The sequence below is a fragment of the Python bivittatus genome, unplaced genomic scaffold, assembly GCF_059951505.1.
Source record: "Python bivittatus isolate LINGU-HERP-01145 unplaced genomic scaffold, Pbiv_v1 ctg000980_np1212, whole genome shotgun sequence".
In the NCBI taxonomy this organism is placed as follows: Eukaryota; Metazoa; Chordata; class Lepidosauria; order Squamata; family Pythonidae; genus Python; species Python bivittatus.
In genome coordinates this window covers 402,813-425,541 of record NW_028277125.1, presented here as the reverse complement: position 1 = coordinate 425,541, position 22,729 = coordinate 402,813, and the positions used below count along the sequence as shown (strand labels likewise).

Sequence of the window (22,729 nt, the reverse complement as noted above, 5' to 3'; positions counted from 1 at the left end):
GTAGTGTTTAGAAATTATAGCATAAAACCAAAAGTATGGATCCAGTTTGTAGACGACACCTTCGTCATAATAAAAAAAAGGAACAAACTAGGGAAAACACACAAAACAACAACAACATCTTCAAATGAACAAAATTCACAAGGGAAGAAGAAAACAACAGCACACTCCCCTTCCTGGATATCCTCATCAGCAGAGGAAACAACTTCAAATTAGAAACGCAAGTCTATCGAAAAACAACCCACACTAATCAAGTGCTCCATTACCAAAGCCACAACCCAACCTCCCACAAGAGGAGCTCTGTAAGAACACCATTCAGACAAGCACAAACGCACCGCAGCAACCCAGAACAGCAACAAAAGGAAACAGATTGCCTACATAACATCTTCCAACAAAATGGATACCCATGCAATTTTATCAAAAAGTGCCTGACCACTCCACCCACTACAGCACCACCAACACAAGCTATGAAAAGGATCACACTGCCATACATCAGAAACATCTCAGAAACAACCAACGGACTATTACAATCACACGGCATCACCATAACACACAAACCAAATAAAGCCCTCCTAAAGATCTTAAGTAAACCAAAAGACCAGTAGCCCAAGAAGAAAAAATGGGAGTCATCTACAACATACAGTGTAAGGACTGCAACAGCCACTATGCAGGACAGACAGGCAGACAGGCAGGCAGAAGGGGAGCAGAGCGCATCCATGAACACCAACCAGCAGTCAGAAGACACGATGAAAACTCCTTAATCTCACAACACATGACAGACTCACCCATAGTTTCAATTGGGAAACTGTCAGCATCCTAGACCAAACTAAATCCAAAAATGCTAGGGAATACCTGGAAGCTTGGCATTCAGACAAGTCAGCCATCAACAGGCACATAGAGATAAACCACATTTACACATTATTCAAGAGTCAATAAGAAAGCTAAGAAGGAAACAAAAAGACCAGAACACATCCTCTCCAGCAGCCTACATCCAGATAAGCAGGGATTAACACCAAACAATCAAGAAGAAAAGAATATTCTAATCAAAGAACTACCAAGGAGACAAATGATTAGAACCTTTTTTTAATATTTAGATTGACTGTATACATTCATTTCAAAAAGGCCTATTTCAAAAACAAAAGATTGGAAAAGCTCCAGGCCCAGAAGGTGTGACCACCTCCTGTCTGAAAACTTGTGTGGAACTGGCCCCCACTTTCACACATACTTTTAATAAATCGCTGGAGATGTGTTATGTTCCTTCTTGCTTTAAAAGCTCTACAATCATTCCAGTTCCTAAGAAATCCTCCATCAATGAGCTGAACTACAGACCTGTTGCACTGACATCTGTACTTACGAAGACCTTTGAGAGGTTAGTGCTGGCTCACCTGAAAGCCATCACGGATCCCCTGACTGACATACTGATTGATATTGCATGATAAGATATGACTGCCAAGACATGACTGATAATGCTCTGTTAAATGTGAATATATGCTGGACAATAGCTTCTCCTTTTAAAAATGAATATGTTAGTCAACAGCCGTAGTATTATTCTTCCTCCAATTCTCCTCTTCTGACTGCATAGTTTTAGTATATAATGTTATTACTTTTTATTATTCCTTATTTCCTGATGCTATGCAAACACACTGAGAGCTTTTTGCACCAAAGTCAAATTCCTTGTATGTCTCATACTTGGCCAATAAAGTATTCTATATATATATATATTCTATTATACAAGATAATAAGATGTTTTAAAAGCTATTGACTCTTTGGGGGTTGTCACCCTGCCTGTCGTGGTCACCCAGAGTATCCAGGCTCTCCCATGCAGGATCTCCCAGCCAGCCAGCAGAAACCCAGATGATGCCCTCGGTCAACAACGCAGCCACCCAGCCATCCTGCTGCAGAAAAGCCAGAGGCCGCTCAAGATGTGAATAAATGGGACAGCAGAGATGACCAGTCAGCTTACAAAATGGCAGCTCTCCTGGAAGTAACTCCATGTCTCCGGTTGTTGAGAATTTTATTGTTGGACTGTAATAATACAATTCACTTGCTCCTGAACGATTGCAATTCAGACACAAACACTCCAGACTGGGGGATGAATAGAAAGGAGTGGAGACAGGAACCAAACCAGAGGCAGAGGGGAGGCAGCTGACAAGTCGTCTTATCAGCAGCAACTCAGCCCAGGCCGCAAGAAGCCTAGGAAGAAGCGTTTCAGATCAAAGAGAGGATGCCTTAATTAACTCACTATAAATCAGGGCAGGAAATTCCTGTCCAAGTTTCCACAATTCTGTACTTACTCCAGACAAACATGGAAGATATCTGATCAAAATTGATGCAGCGCTCGCTTTCTAGATCTCGTCCAGCTGTGCGGGGCTTAATATCACTCTTGGAAACTATACCCTTTAGGTCAGTACATCGAAGGAATATTGCAGATGCAGCGTACCTAGACTTCAGTGAGGCAAGGCATTTGAAAAAATTGACCATAGCTGCCTCCTTGATGAAATGGAACAATGTGGGATGGAGGGTTCCACTACCAGTCAGATGCACCACGGCTGAACAACCATACCCAAGAGCAGCCTTGAATGGATCTACGTCGACAGAAAGGGAGGCATCCAGTGGGGTAACAGGGTTCTGTCCTGGGCCCGGTGCTCTTCAACATGATTATGAATTACTCAGATGGGGGGCATAGCCCTGGCTGACTGACCTACCTGATTTTCCTGTCTCTTGATGGTTTACATCTCCTCTCCTCTCCATTCCTTTCTCAGCCTCCCCACAAGCTCTCACCCCGGTGACCACAACGCAGCCCCCTGGAGCAGCCCCCCAAACAATAGCAAAGCTTCTCTGAATCTACTCATGTGGCTAGAATGAAGGAGCAAGCGGTTTACACTCTGGATTGCATTTTTGAATGCGTTCCACACTCTCTAGACAATAAGCCCTTAAGTCAGGTACCAAACTGGAACAGAACTGCTTACGGGTATTTTCTAAGCTTACTAAAATTTAAGGATGGACTGTGATCTTTTTGGCAGTACTACTGGCATTGCGGATGCCTCATCTGCTTCTTGGCAATTCTGAATAATGGGATTTACCACCGCTGCCACCACTGAGGGAAAGAGCTGGACATACCCCTCCATAGTCTCAGCCGATGCTGCACACTCCACCCCTTGGATCCTAACACCTCTTTCTGTTGCGCACAGAACAGCAACAACTCCCAAAGGGCCGAGCGGCTGCCGGAGGGCAGATCTTACGAGTCAGAGGGAGGGATCATCAACATGTAGAAGGTAACAAATGTGCTATCTCCACCCTGGGCCAACCTGGAAATACAGAAGTCTTAACCCACTGCTTGCAGGCTGAACAGGCTCAGGCTAAACCCAGGCAAGGTGGAGTGGCTATTAATCCACAGGTTGGCTGATTCTGAGGTGGTTCCAATGTGGGCCCTTAAGGAGATGGTGCTCCCTGTGAAAGAGTGGCCCTGCACTCATAGCTCCTGCAAGACTAGCAGTGTGGAAACTGTGGCAAGGAGGCCTTTGCCCAGCTGCAGCTGTGGCCTTTCCTGGAACAGGGGAAGCTCCCTCCAGTTACTCATGCCTTTGTTATCCCTTGATTGGACCACTACAGTACACTCTACATGAGGCTGTCCTTGAAGACCATCCTTAAAAGCATAAGCAGTGCCTTGCTGGATCAGACCCTTGACCCATCTAGTCCAGTAGTCTTTTTTCACAGTGGCCAACCAACTACACAAGAAAGCCCATTAGTCTCCCAGTAGATGGCCTTCAGAGGCAGTCATGCTGCCTCAAGGCTAATAGCCATTGATCGTTATGACATCCTTAAACTGCTCCAAACTGTAGCTGCCCATTTATTTATAGATCACACTTATTCCTGTCACATTCCACTTTAATTAAGGGAGCCACACTTTTATTAATCTGTTGTGCAATGAAAGGTGCTAGTTATCACCTAGAAAGTCCTTATGGATGGGGACCTGGACTTCTTCATTATTGCCTGATCCATATAGACTATGTCCACCAAGAATTTTATGGAGGAAGGACTTCATTTGCAAGTGGTTTTTCACAAGTGGCACTTCAGGTTGAACAGCAAAAGGAGGACAAGTTTTGAAGATATGCCAAAAATTGGATCCAAGGGCCACATCCAATTCTAAAGCAAGGAATGGAAGGTTCTGTCCTCTGGTTCTTCAGAGAAACCTCTGACCATAAGCAGAGCACTGATACCATCAGCATATAAATCGCCAAATGAGATCCCTATCTATCTAGTGGCAAAGTGGATTGCCAACCTGGCCAGCCATTTCATGACGTTTAATCTCAGCTACCCTTCCTTCCAAAACAGAATTCATAGAAGAAAAAGAGGACCACAAAAGATGCATGCCACAGTGAGCAGCTAAGCCCAGCAAACAGCCCAGGCAGTTTAACACAAAGTCTTCAAGTCCAAGAATTAAGCAGAGCTATAAGGCTGAAACAAAAGCGAAGGTGGGTGAACTATCTGGAAGGGCTCAGTTGCCTCCAGTGGACAAGTGGTCCTCCCTCAACACGGTCCTGGAGCATCCTGAAGGAACCCTCTGGACCGTGCCTAAGCTGAGTTTGCTCACCTTATCCAGCTTCAGCTCTAGTTCAGTTACATCTCCTTCAACATCTTCTAGGGCAGCCCTGCAAGATGAAACATGAGATTTCATAAGCATTCATTGATGTTGTCTTCAGTACTGAAATTCCCAATTATTAACTACAGCCAGTAGATTTTTAAGCAGGGAATCAGAGCTACATTAACTACAAGCAGAGGAAAGCCACCATCTGGCCTGAAACAAAGCCATATGGGCCTCTACAGGTACTAGAAATTGCCAGGCCCCAAACAGCTCCTTGCTCCATGGCTGGCGCGCTACCAAGGCTTCTCATTTCACAGACATTTTGAATTCCTCACAGGAGCATTCTGTTCTTCCGGCTCTTAATGAAGGACTTTCAGAAGGAAAGAAGTCAATGCTCCGCAGGAGAAATTGTTCATTCCGACTAACAAAAAACCAGGGACTGTTTTTTAATAAGTGGAACTATGATGGCAACAGCCACTGACCCCCCCCCATCTGATCCCTATTAAAATGTTTCCCTAAGCAATGAGCACTAAAACTGAAAGGCAGCAGGTAAAATCAGGAGACAACTTATTTTTAGAGAGAGAAAAGAAAAGAAAAGAAAAAAAAAAGAGTGCCTGAGCTCTCCTTTGCCGGAAAAATAGTTGCAGAGTCTAACTTGCATAATTCCAGTAGAACGAAAGTGTTTTATGCCGCTTTCTGGACCAGCTTTGCTTTAATGAAGCTGAACTGTTACTCTAAATAACATTGACACCAACTAAAAGCTTCTTCAGCTTCACTGAGTTATAACATAAGCAGGACACAAATACCAGGTATTGACTAAACTAACACCTGATTATTTCCTTGCATTTACATCAATACCCCCCCAACCTTATTATATTTATTTACTTACTTATTTCATTTATATGCTGCCCATTCCTGAAAGCCAGCATAAAAGTAAAGAGCAACCCACTCAAAAATAATATCCCCTAATATCAACAAAATTGACATCAAGATAATAAACAGAAAATACACAACTCCAGCCTTCACTTACAACATGTCCTCCTCCTGTGCTGGGCAGAAAAACTAGGTTTCAACCGTTCCCCTTAAACCCAGGAGGGAAGGACCAGGCTGCATCTCCATAGGGAGCAGATTCCAAAGTATGGGAGCAACATTTGAAAATGTCAGCTTCCAAGGTCCAGATCCTGCCAGATGACAATCTCAGATAGACATGACCTGGAGGGAGCTGGCCCACTTCAGTCTGACTGCATAGGCAGACAAATATAGGAGGGGCTGACAACAACAAACACCTTGAATCACTCCGAGAAGCCAATCGGCAACGGTGCTTCCAAATCACTCACGTCACCCAAGTACATCGGAGAACACCCATCAGCATCTGGGCTACTGCATGCTATACCAGTTATTGTTCCTAAATGCTCAGGGGGCAGATGCACGTAATCCAAAGAGGGGGTGACTGAGGCATGAGTGGCTGTGAGGAGGGCCTCCCGCTCCAGGCATGGTCACAACTGGCACACAAGCTGTAACTCTGCAAAAGCCCTCTTAACCACAGCTGCCACCTATTCTTCAGGCAGGAGCTGGGAGTCTAGAACTCCCAAATGGAAGACCACCTCTGAGTGGAAGCATCCAATCCATTCAGCGTCAAAGGTAGAATTTCTCTGGAAGAGCTAGGCCCACACACCCAAAGCCACTCCAACTTGGAGTGATTCAATTGGAGTCTGTTTCTCCATATCCTACTCTGACACCTTCTTGGCTCTAGGTCAGCACTGCCACTGCGCCACCTGTTCAGTCTGGGGATGAGATGCATAAATGGGCATCATCAGCATATTGATGATACTGAACCCCATGCTGACAAATGATCTTCCCCAGATGTTTCATGTAGATGCTGAGAAGGAACAGAGAAGAGAGAGATCCCTGAGGCACTCCGTCCAACGGAGATCTCTAGGCAGGACTCTCATCTCCCACCATTACCAACCGGAACCACCCCTTCAGGAAGGAAAAGAACCACTGCAGAACAGTGTCCCCCGCTTCCAATCCCGGGGAGATGGTCCAGAAGCATATCATGGTTGATCAAAAGCCACTGAGAGACCCAGGAGGACTGCATTCCCCTGATCCTGATCTCTCTGTAGATCATCCATAACTTTCCGTGCTGTATTTGGCCAGGCTCAGCTGTCAAAGAATCCAAATGATCCACCTCTTCTAGAGGCCTCTGGAATTGTGGAGCCACTAATTTCTCTGCAACCTGCCCTAAAAGGAAAGGCTGGAGACACATACAGTATATCCAGAAGAATTGGACCAAGCGAAGGATTCTAAGCCGGGGGTGCATCTCTCCCTCTTTCGGAGGTGATGGAAAACCCCCTCGCCGAAGAAGCGGGGATTATTGCTCAGCTCCAACCTACCCGGCCGCGAGCGGCGAGCACGGCAGCGCCGACGCTACGGAGAGCCCTGCCTCCCGCACTCGGACTGATCCCGGGTCCTCCTCCTCCTTCTCCTCCTCCTCCTCCGGCCCTGGCCCGCTGGAGTCCAGCTCCACTCAATCTGAGCGGTTCCTCCGACGGTCCGGGGGGCTGCGCTTCCCTAACAGGGGACGGGGGCTGGGGGCACCCCCAGAAGCAGTCACAGCGGCAAGCGGCTTCCCTTCTGCCGCGTGCGCTCGGAACCGCGACGGGCCTCCGCCCCGCAGCGCGTCGAGGCACGGACGAGCGCCGGCCGTGCTTCCGCGGGCCCGCGCGGGACAAGGGCCCCTCCGACACGGCGACTCTGCAGCCGCGCGTCCCTCTGCCCGACCGAGCGCCCCAGGCAGGGGCAGCAGGGGGCCCTCGCGTGGGCCGTCCGGCCGTCCAGCAGGGAGCCGCGAGGGGGCTGCCGGGCCGCTTTCCCGGCTGAAGGCGTGTCAGGAGCAGGACGCCGCGCCAGAAGAGCCAGAACGACCGCGACGCCCAGCCACCCGCCGCCCGGCCACCGGGCGTCGAGGCCGGGCTCCCCGCGGCCGCCCCGCCCCGCCCCGCCCCGGAGCAGGAAGCCGCCCCGGCCCGGCCCCGCTCGGCGGAAAGGCGGCCGCCGACCCTCGGGGGCGGAAGCAGCGCTCGGCAGGGCCCTCTCAGCCCCGCGGGGCGGCCTCCCTTCGAGCCTCCTCCGCGCGGGCGGCGGGCGGCGGGCGGCGGCTTCCTTCGGAGGAACCGCCAGCGGCGCGGAGCCCCGCCCCGCCCCGCCGGGCCGCCCGGGCAGCGAGGGAGCGGGGCCCGCCGCGCCTACCGGAAGCGGGGCGAGTCCTTGAGGCACTCCTCGAAGTCCACGGCCACCCGCATCCCGAACGGCCGCGTCCGCGCTTCCGGTTTCGCGGGGCGGGGCGGCGGGGCTCCCCGCCCACCAATGAGAAGGCGGGCGCCTCCCGGGAGCCAATCCGGCCGCCGAGCTGAGGGCTTCCGCACGCCGCCCTCTCCAGCCTTGACGGGCGTCTCCGGGACCCAACCGCGCGGGCGCCTCCGCGCCGATCCCGGCCCGCCAGGGGCGACCACCCAATGAGCTCGTCCACGAGGAGCCTCGTCAACTCCCGTCGGCCGCGGTGGCACCGCCCCCGCATCCGCCAGCTGCGGCTAGCTCGGGAGGTCGGCTGTGGGGAAGTTTGGGCGCTTGCGGGGTGCCGGGGGGCAGTTGGGGCGGCCGTGGGTGCCGAGCGCAAAACGCATCGCGGGGACGCGGGTGGCGTCGGCCGGCCCCTCGCTCCCCAAACCCAGCTTCTCCTTCCTCTCCGCGCCCTCTGCGAAAGAAGGGGGGCTCACGCCGCGCAGCTTCCTGCGACTTCGGCCCCCGGCGCCGGAGCCCCCTCCCCGCAGGCGCCCCCCCCTCGCGCGCTGCCTCGCCCCGCCGTTCCCAAGCCCCTCCCGGCTCGCGCCTGGCGCGCCCTCCCTGCCCGAGCGCTGGAAATCGGTTGCCGGGAATTCTTGGCGCTCGCGGGCCGCAGCTCTGCGGGCCGCTTTGAAGAGCGCGCCGGGCTGTACCGATTCCGGGCCCTGGCAACGCGGGCGAGTGGGCGGGGCGGGCAACTCCCTTCGGCCCGGAGCGTCCCGCTCCCGCGGCCCCACAGCCCTCCGGGCCAGGACAGAGCCAGGGGTGCCCGGGCTGCCCGCCATGGAGCGCCTGCGGTGGCCCCAAAGGCCGGGCCGGGCCGGGCCGGGCCGCTCCGCCACCCCAGGCCTCGGGTCAAGCGTCTTGCTTAAGGCCTTAAATGGCCCTCCCAACATGTTGATTATTCGTTTTAACTATTAATTCTGTTTGTTCCACCTGCACGTTTCAATGACTATTTTAACTTTTTAAGGTCTCCGTTTGAATGAACCCTTTTATTGTCAATTATGAAGCGTGTCAGTAGTCAAAGACATCTCATTACATAAATTAAATCCAGAGAGACCACCAACAGCTGAAGTGCTGAAGAAAACTCTGCTTCCTCTTTGCCAACGCCAGCTGCGGGGCCTGCTCTTGCCAAACTGCTGGAAGGCTAAGGGCCCCCATTGGGAGACGAGCCTCCAGGTCCACGCAGGTCTCCCAGAACTGCAGGTGTCAAGTTTCACAGATAAGTCAGGAGGGCCTGTGGAAGCCGGCCATCCGCAGCGTCTACCGCTGTGGCCTTCATTCAGGCCCAGTGCGCCAAAGGTTATACAGAATCCGCGTGGCGTCCCTCTCCAAAGAGCTCACAATCTAAGGCAAGAAAACAGAGGAGAACACAACAGCAGAGTCCAGCCGGGGGTCCAGGAATACAAACCAAGGCCACCGCACCAGAATGTTGACACGTGATCGGTCAAGCCACGCGCCCCCACGGAGGAGGAGTTCACCCGATCTGCTTGTTGGAAAATACACTCAACAGAACAAAAAACCACAGTGGTTTCTTTACTTCAACAAAACAATTAGATGGAGAAAACAAGCCAGTGGAAATGGAATCCAGAAATGAAGTAGCAATTCAGTAGTGCAACCTGGGTATTTTCTAGGCAAGTTCAGCTCGTTAGAACACTCCAAATCATTTTACAAACATTAGCTGACCACGTGGAAGCCCCTCCCCATTCTAAGGCTTTAAGAAAATCACAAGGTCAATCAAACTACAAAATAGCTGTATGATTCAGATTTCATTCATGACATAGAGATTGGAGAAGCCACCCTAAAAAGAGATCACAGGATCATATGGGGCTGTGTGAGCACTGCCTCCTCTGGCAAAGTTAAGAATCTGTGCGCTCTGCCTGTGCCATCAGAGTGAGAACCAAACCAGAGGCTCAGAGGGGCTCTCTTGCTGCCTGATGCTATCATTAACCGAGAGTGCCATCCTCAGAGTCTCTCAGAAAATCTGTCCACAGCTATTTGTTTCTCCTCACAGGTCCATACAGATATGCACAGAAGGCCAGTCAGGCTGTTCGAGGCTCACCTAGAGAGGAGGAAGGCCAGCAGGCCACATGGGACTGTTCAGAGGGTTTTGAGTCTTGTTTCCTAGAGGATGGCAGTCTTCAGCCACATGGGAAGGCACCCTGAGAGGCAGAGTGGCCTGAGGGAGGAAAGAACCGCCGTGCAATGCTTCCGGTCCAGATCAACTCAAATGGAAAAAAGCTACAGCATCTACCAAGGCAGGCTGATCATCTCCCACTTTAGAACAGCCAGCTGGGAAAGCAAACCTAAGGCAACTGTTCTCTCACCCTCAGCAGCTGAGGCAAGGACGACCTGCCTCTAAGAACCAGTTACATAAATTCTGCTGGAGGGGAAGGGAAAGAAAGCTATAAAAACACTGTTCCATCAATCCCTTTTGCAAAGTGTCTTGCCAGTTGCCCAGTGGTTCATTCTTTTCCCGGCTAGCGTTTGGCACATTAACACCAAAGCCCTCTTGGGAATATTTGTGGCTACTCAAATACTACAGCATGATGCCAAATAAAAGAGAAAAGAAAGTGTCCAGATGTTCTGCAGGTGCAAACCAGAGAAAGGAGTGACACGGATGTGTCCAGGTCACTGGAGCTACCCCACACTGTGTTATTCTGCAGATGAGCAACAAAATCATCTTCCGTGACCACCGGAACCAGCCGCATTAGCAACTGCCTCACTGAAAACCTTGAGATCACCACCGTTCTTGTCAAATATCAAAGTGCAAGCCAACCTGTTGAATCAGAACTGCAGAAGGGTGATGCAGCAAGGAATACAAAGGGATGACTTTAGGAGCTATTACAGTCCTGAGCAGACTTCTTCTAGGCTGTGTGCAATGTTCTCGAGCGGGTCACTAGGAGCAGGTACTGCAGGAAAAAAAGAGAAGGGCAGACATGGGTTTTCACAGCAGGCAACACTAGGCATCCCAGCTGTGGGACAGACATTTGTCATCTCTGAAGCAGACCAAGAGTCTTGCTAACAGCATGCATGGTAAAACCCTGCTGGGCTTACGAAAAACACACCCTTGTTTCATGTTAAGTTTCAACAGCACAAAGAGCATTCCTAGTGTTTGGCTTCTTAATACTTGCTGTGCAAATCAACCATTCCACAGACTACCAGTTCTTCATGTGCCAAATCCTGAAATCAGGTGGAGTGCCTAGTTGTCTGCCTCCCGAGCAAGTCTACGAGGGGAATCCCCACCCTTCAGAACCACATTAGTATTTAGGTCTTTCAGGGGGGTTGAAATTGCCTTCCCGTTGGCAAAAGCTGTCTTGCTGCCCCTCAGGATGTAGTTCTAGGAGATCAAATGATCTGCTATTGCCTGACCTCAGCATCTACCTACCAGAGGTCCCCAGGCTGCTGCTCCGGGCGATCCTAACTGGCAGAAGGCATACACCCCGCTACCGATGCCTGCCGTTGCCAATACATGCCTCTCCCCCTGCAGGCTGATCCCCACATCGAGAAGAAAAGGCCCCGCCTACGCAAGATTGTGCTTTGATTTACTGACTAGCCTGAAGCACAAAGGAGGCCCAGCTCAAAAAAGGCAGACTAGAGGACGCTGGCAGGATCACCCTGGTACAAGACTGTTTAAAGCACAGGTTCGGTCAGACTCAAGAGGCTCCCATCCATCCTAGAGATTTGGGAGAAAGACTTAGAGAGATTGAAGTATGACAGCAGATCAGGAGACAAGAGGAGTCAGGCATCAGGAGCAGATGGCTGGAGACGAGGGGAAGAGCACCGGCTGATGCCTGGATAGAATAAAGGAAAGGGAGCCACAGACATAGTGTCATTTCACTACTGAAAGTGGGTTAAGCTAATCTAAGGACAAAATTAATTGCAAGAAAGCTCTCAAAGGTTGAAAACAGAGGAGGCTGGGACTGTATAAGCCCGAAGCTTCCCGTCAGCATCAGCATTTTTAATGTTTTTTATCACCTCTCCTAAAATTCGAGATACCCATCCAATCCAGGCTTGTAAGCCATATTTATTTATTTTATTAAACAAATTTATATGGCTTCCCATCTCACAAAAAGGTGGCATAGACTCTGGGTGGCATAGAACAATCCAATAAAACTGGATATTGGCTGTGCTGTAAGTACAGAAGGCAGATTCCATCTATTTACTCAAACAAGGAACCAGTTACATGTGAATTATTTGGCTTTGTGCCATGTCACCTTGAGTCATCAATGAATAGGGTCTTTGGAAAAGAAAATAGATGGTCATAAACAAAGAAAAATAAATGATTTGATTCCAGAGGGAAAAAAGGCTTTTAAAAGCATCACAGGTGGACTGTACTTTGTATACCTGAGCTCTAACTCTAGAACAGTTCAGAGGCAGCTGATGACAACTAAGGCTGCGTGCCCACCCCTGGCTTGCTCCCTGGCCCTACAACTCACACCAGGAAGAGGAACGAGTGAGCAGAAGCCTCTTAAATCCAGAGAGGCTGGAGCCCATGTTTAGGACCGATCAGCAGCTTGCCAGCAACTGTGGAGAGGCTGTGGATGGACAGGTATTATCCTCCTGGCACTGAAACCTGGAGAAAGAATAGCTGTGCAGCTAGGGAAACAGAGAGCAAGGGGAAACAGATATTCCAGTGTTGACGGCCAGGGGCCAGGGCAAATGAGGGAATCTACAGCCCTCTGGATTTTGTTTAGCTGTAACTCTCAGGAGCTCCGTTGCCTTGGCCAGTGGCGAGGGGTGCTAGGAGCTGTAGTTGAGGCCATCTCTCGGCATCTGGAAGGCATAGGGGCCTGGATGGGGAGAGAAAGGCTTCAGCTCAACCCCAGCAAGTCTGAGTGACTGGGTTTTAGGCCCCCCTGGATCCAATCATCCGCCATCTAATTCTGGATAGGATGGTGCTACCCTAAACAGAACTGGTGAGCAACCTGGGAGTTCTCCTGGACTCGTGCCTCCTGTTCAAGGACTAGGTGGCAGTCATGGACGGGGGGGGGGGGGTTATGTAGAGTTACCCCTCATGCACCAATTCTGCTCCTTCCTGGATGGGGAGGCACTGCTCATGGTTGCTCATGCCTTGGTCATCTCTGGAGGAGATTATTGCAATCCACTCCACACGAGGCTACCCTTGAAGAGCAACTGGAAGCTTTAACTGGTTCACGCTACAGCCACACAGGCAGTTATGGGTGCGCCTTGGTGTGCCTGTGCACTGACTCCCAGTAGGCTTTCATGATGCTGGTTGTCATGAATAAAGCCCTTCATGGCACAGGGCTGGGTTATTAACCTGATTGTTCCTATCCACCCCACTGGTTCCAACACAGGGGCACACTCCAGCTCCCGTCTATCAGGGAATATCATCTGGCAGGACCTGAAGCAGACCTTTTATTTCAAGATCCATCTTTGCTGGCATTTTGGAAAGTCTTAAGAACAGAGCTGTTTTCCCAGGGTTGGAAAATTAACGGAGCCCATGAGATGGACGTTATTGATAGTGATTTGTCTTCAGCTGCTGCTAAATGTATATTTGTTATTACTGGCAGGTTTTATTGAGTTTTTATTCTATGTTAGCCACCCAGAGTTGCTGTTACAAGATAGGTGGCCATATCATTTTATTGAAATAATAGTTCAGCGACTTCCAGAGGGACCCTGGTGAGCTGGAGCCTTAGGACCCTAAAGAAAACATCTAGTCCCTTCTTCCCACTTAGCTGAAGAGTGAAGCAAAGATCTTATCCAAAACCAGTATGGTGAAGACTAATTAGGAATGTTTCAGAGAGACATCAGAGTGCTAAGAGTTATAAAAAGTTCAGTATTTTGGATTTTAAGTCACATTTGTCTAGTCTATCACATCCCTGGGGCCCAATAGCCAGATACTAAGCATTAAACACCCGTAAAAGCCAGAAGATCCAAGAAGCAGCTTCTGGCAGACTGGTAACAAGGCCTAATAGCCTTTGGCTTACAAAGCCACCTGAGAAAATCAACAGTTATAGATCAGAAGAGGCCCACTGAGAAACAAAATGGAAGGATGTTAACAAAAAATCAAATAAAACTGGGTATTTCTGTCCCTGTCTGGAAGAGGTGGGTGGGGGTCCCCACGTCTGTTGAGAAGCATGCAGGAAGAAGGAAGAAGATCCCAACCTTCCCCTGTTGGTTACTCAGACCGTCTCTGCAAGTTCCTCTGGTCTTCTGTCCTTTAACTATAGCAGTTCTCGCTATGGTAAGGCTGAGTTGTACACAGGGGCCCCCAGTAGAGCGCTCTTTGTGCTCAGGGCATGCTGCTGCCAAAGGCAGCACAAGAACTGGCTGGGAGTGCCTCTCCTTCTGAAGTCTTGGCCAGCCCAACTCCATCTCGGCTTCCCAACAGGCCCAGGCTAAGATGGCCTGCTGTACAGAGGAGCTTCTCTTCCCTCGGCTCCCTTAGCTGAAAGCGTGGGCAGCACAGGGAGATGGCATTCCCTCTCCTCCTCTGCTGCCTCTCTCCAATATTGTTCCCTGCCTGATGGCTGTGAGGCTGCTACTCTACTTTTCCTTACGCCTTTCTTGGTTCAAGGATGGTTCTAGCTCAGTTTCCAATGATATCTAACAGCAAATGAGAAGTTTAGCTGATACAGATACAAATTTATGCAACTAGAGGTTGGTGACACTGGGCAACCCAGGTTTTGGTTTTGGTTTTAATTTCTCTGACATTCACCATTCTTGGAATTTCAAAAAGAAGCGCTCAATTTATTCATGCGAAGAACAGCCCAACCAAGAAAGTGTCTTGGAGGAGAAAGCTCTTTCCCTCTCCAAAAGGGACACCCGGGGAGGACGGGAGGCCCCACTTAGAGACACCAACAGGCTCAATGGAAGCTGATGCAGAAGGAGACACTCTGTTTCTGGCATGCTGCTGCATCTGGAACGCAAATACAAAGGGGAAGGCTCATTCAGAACGCAAGCCCGCCAGCGACCTATGGCTAACGGTTCGTCTACACCACCTGAGCCTGCTTCCCAGCACAAACTCAAGCTGGCTTGTCTTCCTGCAAACTGAAAGACAACAGGAGAAAAGCAAGAACAGCTAATTGTCTACTTTGCCCTCCACTGTTTCACTCTCCAGCTCAAGAAGGGAGTCCCCTCACAAACCAGAAGGGACAAAACAGAACAGACGGCAGCCAATTTGGAAGAGATGGGATGTGCCAGGAAAGGCTTCTAACGCTTGGCACGGCACAAACCAAGAGAATCTTCCACGCTGCACAGAATCATGGCGAAAGGTTCCAGGGCAGCAACTGGGGAGGGGTGACCAATCCGGCCAGTTGCAGCTCACGGGTTCCCAGTGAAAAGGACTTTCTCAATGAGGCCCAGTGCTCACCCGATTCTTTGCTCATCCTTCCTGTATTACATGCATCCTGCATCTCATCATCATCATCATCGTCGTCGTCGTCGTCCTCTTCTTCCTCCTCCTCCTCACCATCATTATCAGCAGCCTCACCACGCATTTCCTTTGCAATCAACTGTCTGGCAAGCTTGATGTTCTGTGCTTCATTGTAATGCATTTTCCTCTTCATTTCAAACTGTCTCTTTTTCTCTGTATCATGAGAAACAGAATATATATAGCATGGCACCAACCATTGATTCACAAGTTTCATTCCGTTTCACATACATGAAGTCATGCAAGTTGAAATCCAGCGCAATCAGATTGACTGGGGGATTTCTGCATCATAAATCACCCCCATTTTGCATAATGCATTGCAGGAGTGTCTACAAGCTAGATTATATGCAACAGTTACCTGCACCTGGACACACACCTTTTCTAAAACACGTAGACTCTCCCACCTGAAAAACTGCAAAGGGTGGTGGTGGTGGTAGAAGCAGAACAAATCCAAAATTTAATTGGTTTTCTCCAGCCCTTGCGAACATACACACAGGCTGGCTAAACCAGCAGGCTTGGTAACACTAATGTTCAGCCACCAGAAGAAAAAATATCTCAGGACTGGAAAGATGGTGGTGGAGTGCCAGTCCAGTTATTCATAAGCCATTAAAACCATTCACGTTCGCTTACATGTACATGGATTGCAGATCCTTTTTGGACAAATAAGGTAAGCAGCAGAGTCCACCTGCGCTCTTATTCCCTTGAAGCTAGCAAGGTGGGGGACATGGAAGCGTGGACCAGGCAGAACCATTACATGACCACAGGTGAGGTGCAAGAGAAGGCAGGAGAGGGAGAGAAAGAGTGGCTACCACATTCTTAAGGGTCTGGCAAGTCTGATCTTGGTCATTTCTACACTATGTAGCGCCTGCAGTAAAAACACAATCTGCTCAAGCGAGTCCTTGCCATTCCTGTGAGAGCTCTTGCAAAGAGTTCCTGAGGGCGGGGTGTGTTACAGCATCGGTCTAATGCTGTAAAACCACAAACCCACACATACCCAGTTCTTCTGGAGTCAAGTCTACCTCGTCATCCTCCTCCTCACTGCTGTCATCCTGCTTTGCAAGGATTTTGGGGCCCTGTCCCTTGGCCGCGGCTGCCAACCTGTACAGAGAAAATGCAAAGCTGGGCTGAGGCTGCTTGCCCAAGACACACGAGAGGTGGGAAGTCTACATCTCCAGAAAAGCATGTGAACGGGGGTCTTCCGGCAGATATCGGGCACTTAGGCTTCCAGAGCAATGAAATCACAGGTCGAGTGGCATGGCCCTCTCAAGTAAGAAAAACCACAAATGCAACGAAGAACCTTTTCACAGCACCAAGAGTTCAACCGTGGAATTGTTTATTGTAAGATGTAATGAGCTAAATGGAAATTGGAGAAATCTAGGGATGAACACATCGCTAATGGCTAGGTGGGAGCCCAGAATGTGGCTGAAGTCCATCCGCTCAAGTCCAGCAGCCTTGTTCCTGAAGTTCCAGCCCCAACACTACCCTAGCCAAAACTTTGGGAAAGAGGCAACTGACTAGAGGGGGAACCCATTTAAAAAAGTTTCAATTCCCCTACCCTGCTCCTGGTCATATTCCATTTTTACAATTCAGAACAGGAAGTGGCTGTGAAATTAGAAGAAAAAATTAAAAAAAAGTATGCATGTTTTCCTTTTAGAATGAATAAAACGAGAAGTGTTGTTTATGCAAATTGTACTGTATGTAGGATTTAATTTGTTCAGCATTAAAAAGTTATCATTTCTTATCATATAAGAAATCTTCTTGCACTAAGAAACAGCTGCTGGTGCCATCTTCATGAGTGGGGAGATACAGGTCTTCTCATACCAAGACTTAAAAAAATATCAGAACAAAGTGAGGTAAAAAATGCAATGGTTGTTTGAGGGTACACAGGTTCTCCCCCCACCCCCCAAAAATAAAATTTGGCTTAAGACCAGTTCTAAACTGAAGCTACCAAAGAGATTTATTTATTTATAATTTCTATTTTATGGCCACCCACTTGTTAATTACCTGGGCAACTTACACAGGGTTAGAACGAACTGATAACAATACACCTAGCTGGAGGTCCTGAATGTAACTGCATATAATTCTTTGGTAAAGTTCATAATTATGCCATAATTATCCCTGAATTTCCTGCATTATTTCCAACACATACATGTTTTTTATAGTGTAATTATATTATAATTTCATTGTTAAATTCCCTGAATTTAAGAGAAGACCCTGCTAAGTGGCTATACTTTTAGAAAAATGAATGGTCCTGTATAAATTTAATAAATAAATATCCATTATCCCATTGTCCCAAAAGAACACCTTGGTTTCAACCCTTCTGGAAATTTTACACCTCTATGCTTTTAAAAAATACAACTTTCAAAATGTGATACTTTTTTTTTTTTATAGGTTACAACAAACAGAATAGACTTTCAAGGAGTAAACCACTATGCCCTACACCAGGGCCTCCTGGAAGAGCCAAATGTTCAGTTTAAAGAAAGCTCAGAGGGTCAGGACCACATAAACCTCAGGGAGCCGCTGTTCTACAGGACAAGTGCAGCTACTAAGAAGGCCCCACAAGATGACCACGCTGTGCAGCGGGACAACAAATATGCCAACACTTCCCAATCTTCTCTCTCTATCAATTACAACACTACCTTGTTTTCCAGCAGCATAGACAAAAACAAATGTCTCCAAAGCTCCTCACGTAAGAAAAAAAAGATGACAGGGAAGGGAAGAAAAGGAGAATGCAGACAGGTGTAGTTGACAGAGACATACACGAAAGCTCAATTCCAATTGAAAATGAATATTAAGATGGACTGATGAACCCCTAAAGGCAGGAACTTTGGGGAAATTTACACGAGGAAGAGCTGTGAAACACAGCTCTTGGAGTTTATGAAAGCTGATTTCAAAAAGCTCAGAGAAAAAGTGGGCATGATTAGAAATTCAGAAAGAAAAATAAAGACTCAGATACTGAAGCCAAAACATTTTCAAATTGGAAAGTTGAGACCACCTACCTGAGGTCCATGGGGTTGCACCAAAAGGAGAGATGTAAGGAAGGACATCTAATCAAGGAGACAATATCTGAGAGGCCAAAAAAGAAGTTGTCCCCATGCAGAATAAAGACAAGAAGTTGGATCCAGAACACTGCCACCCAGTCAGCTTGAAATCACCCTTTGTGAAATTCCAAGCAGATAATTAAGTAGCCACCCATGAGTTTCTAGAAAAGAATACACTGATAACTAGCAGCCAGCATAAATTTGGAAGAAATTGTTCCAAACCAATCTCTCTCTCCTTCCACAGTCACTTTTTTTTTGGTGCCTTCAGGACAGTGTTGACTCCTGGCAGCCGCCTGGACATGTCCCAGCAGTTTCTGTTGGCAAGATTTCAGAAGTAGTTTGCCCTTGCCTCCTTCCTAGAGCCAAGCGGGTATGAGTGGCCGAGGGTCACCCAGCTGGCTTCGTGCCTCAGGCGGGACTAGAACTCGCAGTCTCTTGGCTTCTAGTCCGGCGCCTTCACCACGCCAAACCGGCTCTCTACGGTCACTAGTCTGGTAAATTACAGAAGTGCAATGGACAAATAGGACAGCCTTCAGACGCAGGACAGAACCTCCTGCTCTCTGAATGCTCTTCAAGGGCCACCTCAAATGCCGTCTCAAGCCTTTGTCCAATCTTGCGTGCCCGTGGTTTTTCTAAGGACTACATGGGTAAGGGAGCAAAGGGCTGCTTGTCAAATTTGCAAATGAAGTCATCAAGTGTCAAGGAAGACAAAATCAGGACTTCAGAAAGGCAACGCTCAACCAAGAGCTGTACACTTTCAGATACAAAAAACAAGGATGCAAGGGCAGACGAAAAGGACGGCTGATCATGTGATAAATGTGAACCTGTCATTCAGTGCGATGCATTAGTAAAAATGCAGACCATAAGTTGAATAAAATTTCATGCGCATCAGCATGCTGTAATGGTGAATAGCATGCTCCTGCAGCGAATAGCCTGGAGCTCTTAGTCACACCTGTTGGCAAGAGGAGTCCTCACACTGTGCACACAACCGCACTGTTTGCGATTGGAGCACTGGCTTACCAGTGCATGAGACAGGAAGTATAAACTCCACATCACGTCACGTCACGTCACATCACATTACATCACATCACATCACTGGGCATTACAGTTTTACTCTATTCTGTGGGAATCCCACCTCTCTTCCTTATTACCAGTGCCTCATTTTTAAGAGCACTGGAAACAGAAGCAGAACCTAAGAACCGTCGGGAAGATGAGCGGATTAGTAAAAATCAGTCAGACAGCTGAAAGCCTGGCCATGTGTAGCTTGGATAAGAGAGAATTCAGACACAGTACAGTCTTCAAGGATCCAAAAGAACTTCATCCAGAAGGATAGCATTCTGCATTGGAGATCCTAACCTGAGCAAGGAGCTGGGCTCCAAATTATTATAAGTAGTATTTTTATTGCCCCACTGAAGAAGATTGATGTGCCTAAATGAAGGTGGTTGGGGACAACCCCACACAGGTGCTCGGGGAGTTCCATATATGTTAGGAGCAAGAAGGAACTTTTTAAAGCAAAAAGATACTCATAGCAGTGGAGATCACTGGGAGAGGATTAACCGAAACAAGGAACAAAAGACACAGTAAATCTAAGCCACGGAGAATTTTCGTAAAAGCATTAAGTTGTTCCTTTTGAATAAGCAAGGGGATGAAATGCTACTCTAAGCAGGTAAGACTGAGGAGCAAGGTGAATTTTTTTCATAATAGAGTTTTGGATCAAGGAGGGAGGAGCAAGGTGTGAACAACAGGCCAAAGAGAAGTTGATGAATTGGAAAGAAACCTGTGACCCACTATGTGAGCCAGTCAGGCCATAATGCGCCAGAGAGCAGCCCTGCTGCACAGCCTGATTTTTCCCCTGGTCAGGGAACACAGAGTCACTGGGAGTATTGCATCCCCGTTCCCTCACGAAAATCAGTCCAAAAACTTTGGAGGGAAGGGCAGCAGCAACGGAGACCAACCAGGGGCCCATCCTCTCTTCCCCATCCTCGCAGGAAGGACATTCACCTCCAGCTGCTGATCCTTGGCCTGCAGAAGCAGCAAGAAAAACATTCTCCTGCCCCAGACCAGCAGGAACGGAGAGCTGTTCGAGTATCAGCAAATCAGGCCAGCCGCAGCAGGCCAAAATATAGGATTAGAGATCACCCCCATTTCATGGTTCTGGCAACAAAAATCCCCCCCCCCCCATTTGCTTCGGATTCCTGAGCGCCTGCTGTTCTTCTTTCCCAAAGCTCTGGAAACCGATACCTGGCGAGAGCGTTGGTGGAACGGAGAGAGGCCACGACTGGCAGGGCAGGGCAGGGCAGGGCAGGGCAGGGCAGGGCAGGGCAGGGCAGGGCAGGAGTCGCCCAAGCGGGCGGCCGAGCTGCTGCGGGGAGGGGAGCTGTGGTCGGAACCGTGAACAAGGCGTTCGGACCCCTGAGAGGGAAAACGGAGGTCCGCGGAGGCGCCCGCCCGCCGGAACGACCCAGTCAGGGCCCCGCGGCCACGGCGGACCCCCCGGCGGGGCCGGGAGTCCCCGTCCCCCACCCACGGCCAGGAACCCCCGCCCGCCACTTCCGGCCCCTCCGCCGAGGCGCGGGCCGGGCCCCGCCCGAGGCACCTACTTCTTGGCGAGGACGTCTGCCGTGGGGGCGGGGCTGTCCTCGGCGTCGCTGCCGGCATCCTCCTCCTTCAGGCTGCGGGGAGACGGAAAGCTCGTCGGGGGCTCGTCGGGCCGCGCAGCCGCGGGCCCGAGGGCGGGGGGCGGCTGAGCCCCGGGCAGGCGACGCCCGGCCCGGCCTCCCCGGGGTACCGCACCTGTGGTAGGGCGTGCTGGGCTCGTCGATCTTCATCAGCCCGTAGTCCTTCCCGGCGGGGTGGTAGGTGGCCAGGATGTTCATCTCGTCCCACTTCTGCGTCTTCTTCCTGGGGGGGCGGGGGCGGGGGGAGGTCAGGCGAGGCAGGCCAGGCCAGGCCAGGCCAGGCGGGACGCGCCCGCCGCCCTCCCCGCCCGGGGCAGGCCCGCCCCCAGCTCCCGCCGCCCGCCCGGCCCGGCCCGGCCCGGCCCGGCCCGGCCCACCCGTGCTCCTCGCCGCTGCTCTCGGTGCTCGGCTGCGCCTGCGGGGGCCCCCCGGCGGGCGGCAGCGGCGACGCCTGCGGGAGCGCCAGGGAATCCGCCAGGCCCTGCCCGCTGCCGCTGCCCGAGCGGTTCTTCAGGATGCCCTTCACGGGCCTGCCGGCGCCCGCCGACGCTCTCGCCTCCATCGCCACCGCCGCCGCCCGGCCCGTCCGCGGGGCCCGCGCCTGCGCGGCCCGGGCGCCGGCCTGTGTCGTCACAAGCGTGGGGCGGGGCCGGAGGTCACGTGCACTCACGGAGGCGGGTCTGGGCCGCGGGGCCTGAGCGGTAGCCGGGCGGCGCCCCTTTCGCGCCTCCCGGAGCGAGCCTGTGCCCACCCCCTCTCTGGCTCCCGCGCGCGCCGGCGCTCGGCAGCCGTTCCCCGCGAGCTCCGTGCGCCTGCCTCCGCTCCGCCGCCTCTTCAGGGCGAGCAGAAGAGCGGCGCTCCGGGCCTCCCTCGGGAGGGAAGTGGCTGGCGGGGCTTAGAGGGAAGCCCCCCGAGGTGGCCTAGGGCGGGCGGGGTGGACTCCGGCTCCCAGAATGCCCGGCTGGGGGACGCTGGGAGTTGGGGTCCTCCCGCCTTAAAGCCGCCGGGGCGGGGGGGCGCCCGAGGGAGCGCCGGGTCAGCGGCTCCGGGGAGGCTGGGGCGGGGCCCGCTCTGCCTTCGGCCCCCCGTCCCTCGCCCGGGCGCCCCTTCCTTCGGCTCGCTCTCTGGGCGCCCCCTCCGGCCCGGCCCGGCCCGGCCCGGCTGGAGGGCCGCGGCGGGGGCGCTCCCCAGGCGAGGCGGCGGGGCCTCCGGGCCCCGCAGAGCCTGCGAGCGCGCCCTCGGCGGGACCGGGCTCTTCCCCTGCGCGGCTCGGCCGGAGGGGCGGGGCGCGACGGATCGTCGGGCCGGGGCCGGCTGTCGGCGCGTCTCCAGAGGCAGCCCGTCCGCGAGCTGCCGCTTCCTCGGACGCGAGTCCCGCTTCGCAGGGGCAGGATGCGGCCAGTGGCTGGAAGGGGGGACCCGCGCGCCGGGCCCTCGCCCCTCCCGCGGCGGCTGCCGGCGGAGCTGCTGGGCAGAGCCTGCGACGGGCAGCGGGGCAGTTCGCGACCGGGGGTGGGGTTCGCGCCTGCCACCGAACGGGTCAGCTCGGCGGTTTTGGCTTTGCCGCAGGCAAGGCGCTCCCGGGCCGCTTCCCCGGCTCCCCGGCCCTGTGACCGAGCCGGTCATCGGGCCGCGGGCGGGCAAAGAATCGGTCGCAGGGTCCCGGGCTGTCGGTGTGAGGCGTCCGGGG

The 22,729-nt window shown here is 51.6% G+C and overlaps 2 protein-coding genes across 7 annotated transcripts in view; both read right to left on the bottom strand.

The window, feature by feature from the left end:
- ACAP2 (ArfGAP with coiled-coil, ankyrin repeat and PH domains 2) overlaps nt 1-7,983 on the bottom strand; it is a 33,813-nt gene extending 25,830 nt beyond the window's left edge. For 4 of the 5 annotated variants that reach the window (XM_088131916.1, XM_088131918.1, XM_088131917.1 and 1 more), the window contains exons 1-2: nt 7,832-7,983; nt 4,592-4,649 (exon numbers count right to left, since the gene is read on the bottom strand). In XM_088131916.1, the coding sequence (XP_087988042.1) occupies nt 4,592-4,649; nt 7,832-7,884 (111 nt within the window). In that variant the 5' untranslated portion in view covers nt 7,885-7,983. Of the gene's footprint in view, nt 1-4,591; nt 4,650-6,975; nt 7,780-7,831 lie in introns of those variants that run through there. The other variant, XM_025174421.2, reaches the window with a different exon arrangement.
- Nucleotides 7,984-9,436: 1,453 nt separating this feature from the next.
- Nucleotides 9,437-21,679, bottom strand: PPP1R2 (protein phosphatase 1 regulatory inhibitor subunit 2). 2 transcript variants are annotated; one of them, XM_088131921.1, is made up of 6 exons: nt 21,417-21,677; nt 21,155-21,262; nt 20,962-21,033; nt 16,315-16,418; nt 15,261-15,476; nt 9,437-10,836 (listed from the first exon to the last, which is right to left on the bottom strand). In XM_088131921.1, exons 1-6 carry the CDS (start codon nt 21,599-21,601, stop codon nt 10,769-10,771), a joined length of 753 nt encoding a protein of 250 aa, XP_087988047.1. In that variant the 5' UTR covers nt 21,602-21,677; the 3' UTR covers nt 9,437-10,768. The 2 variants fall into 2 exon arrangements, with proteins under 2 accessions (XP_087988047.1, XP_087988048.1); XM_088131922.1 differs by lacking the exon at nt 9,437-10,836 and adding an exon at nt 14,563-14,807 and having other exon boundaries at nt 21,417-21,679.
- Between the last annotated feature and the right edge of the window lie 1,050 nt (nt 21,680-22,729).

Coding starts and splice junctions, on each gene's coding strand:
- PPP1R2 (XM_088131921.1), bottom strand. CDS start 21,601: ATGGAGGCGAGAGCGTCGGCGGGCGCCGGCAGGCCCGTGAAGGGCATC. Junction 15,477..16,314: donor CTTGACTCCAGAAGAACTGG/GTATGTGTGGGT, acceptor CTCATGATACAG/AGAAAAAGAGACAGTTTGAA. Junction 10,837..15,260: donor AAGGATGAGCAAAGAATCGG/GTGAGCACTGGG, acceptor TTTTTCCTGCAG/TACCTGCTCCTAGTGACCCG.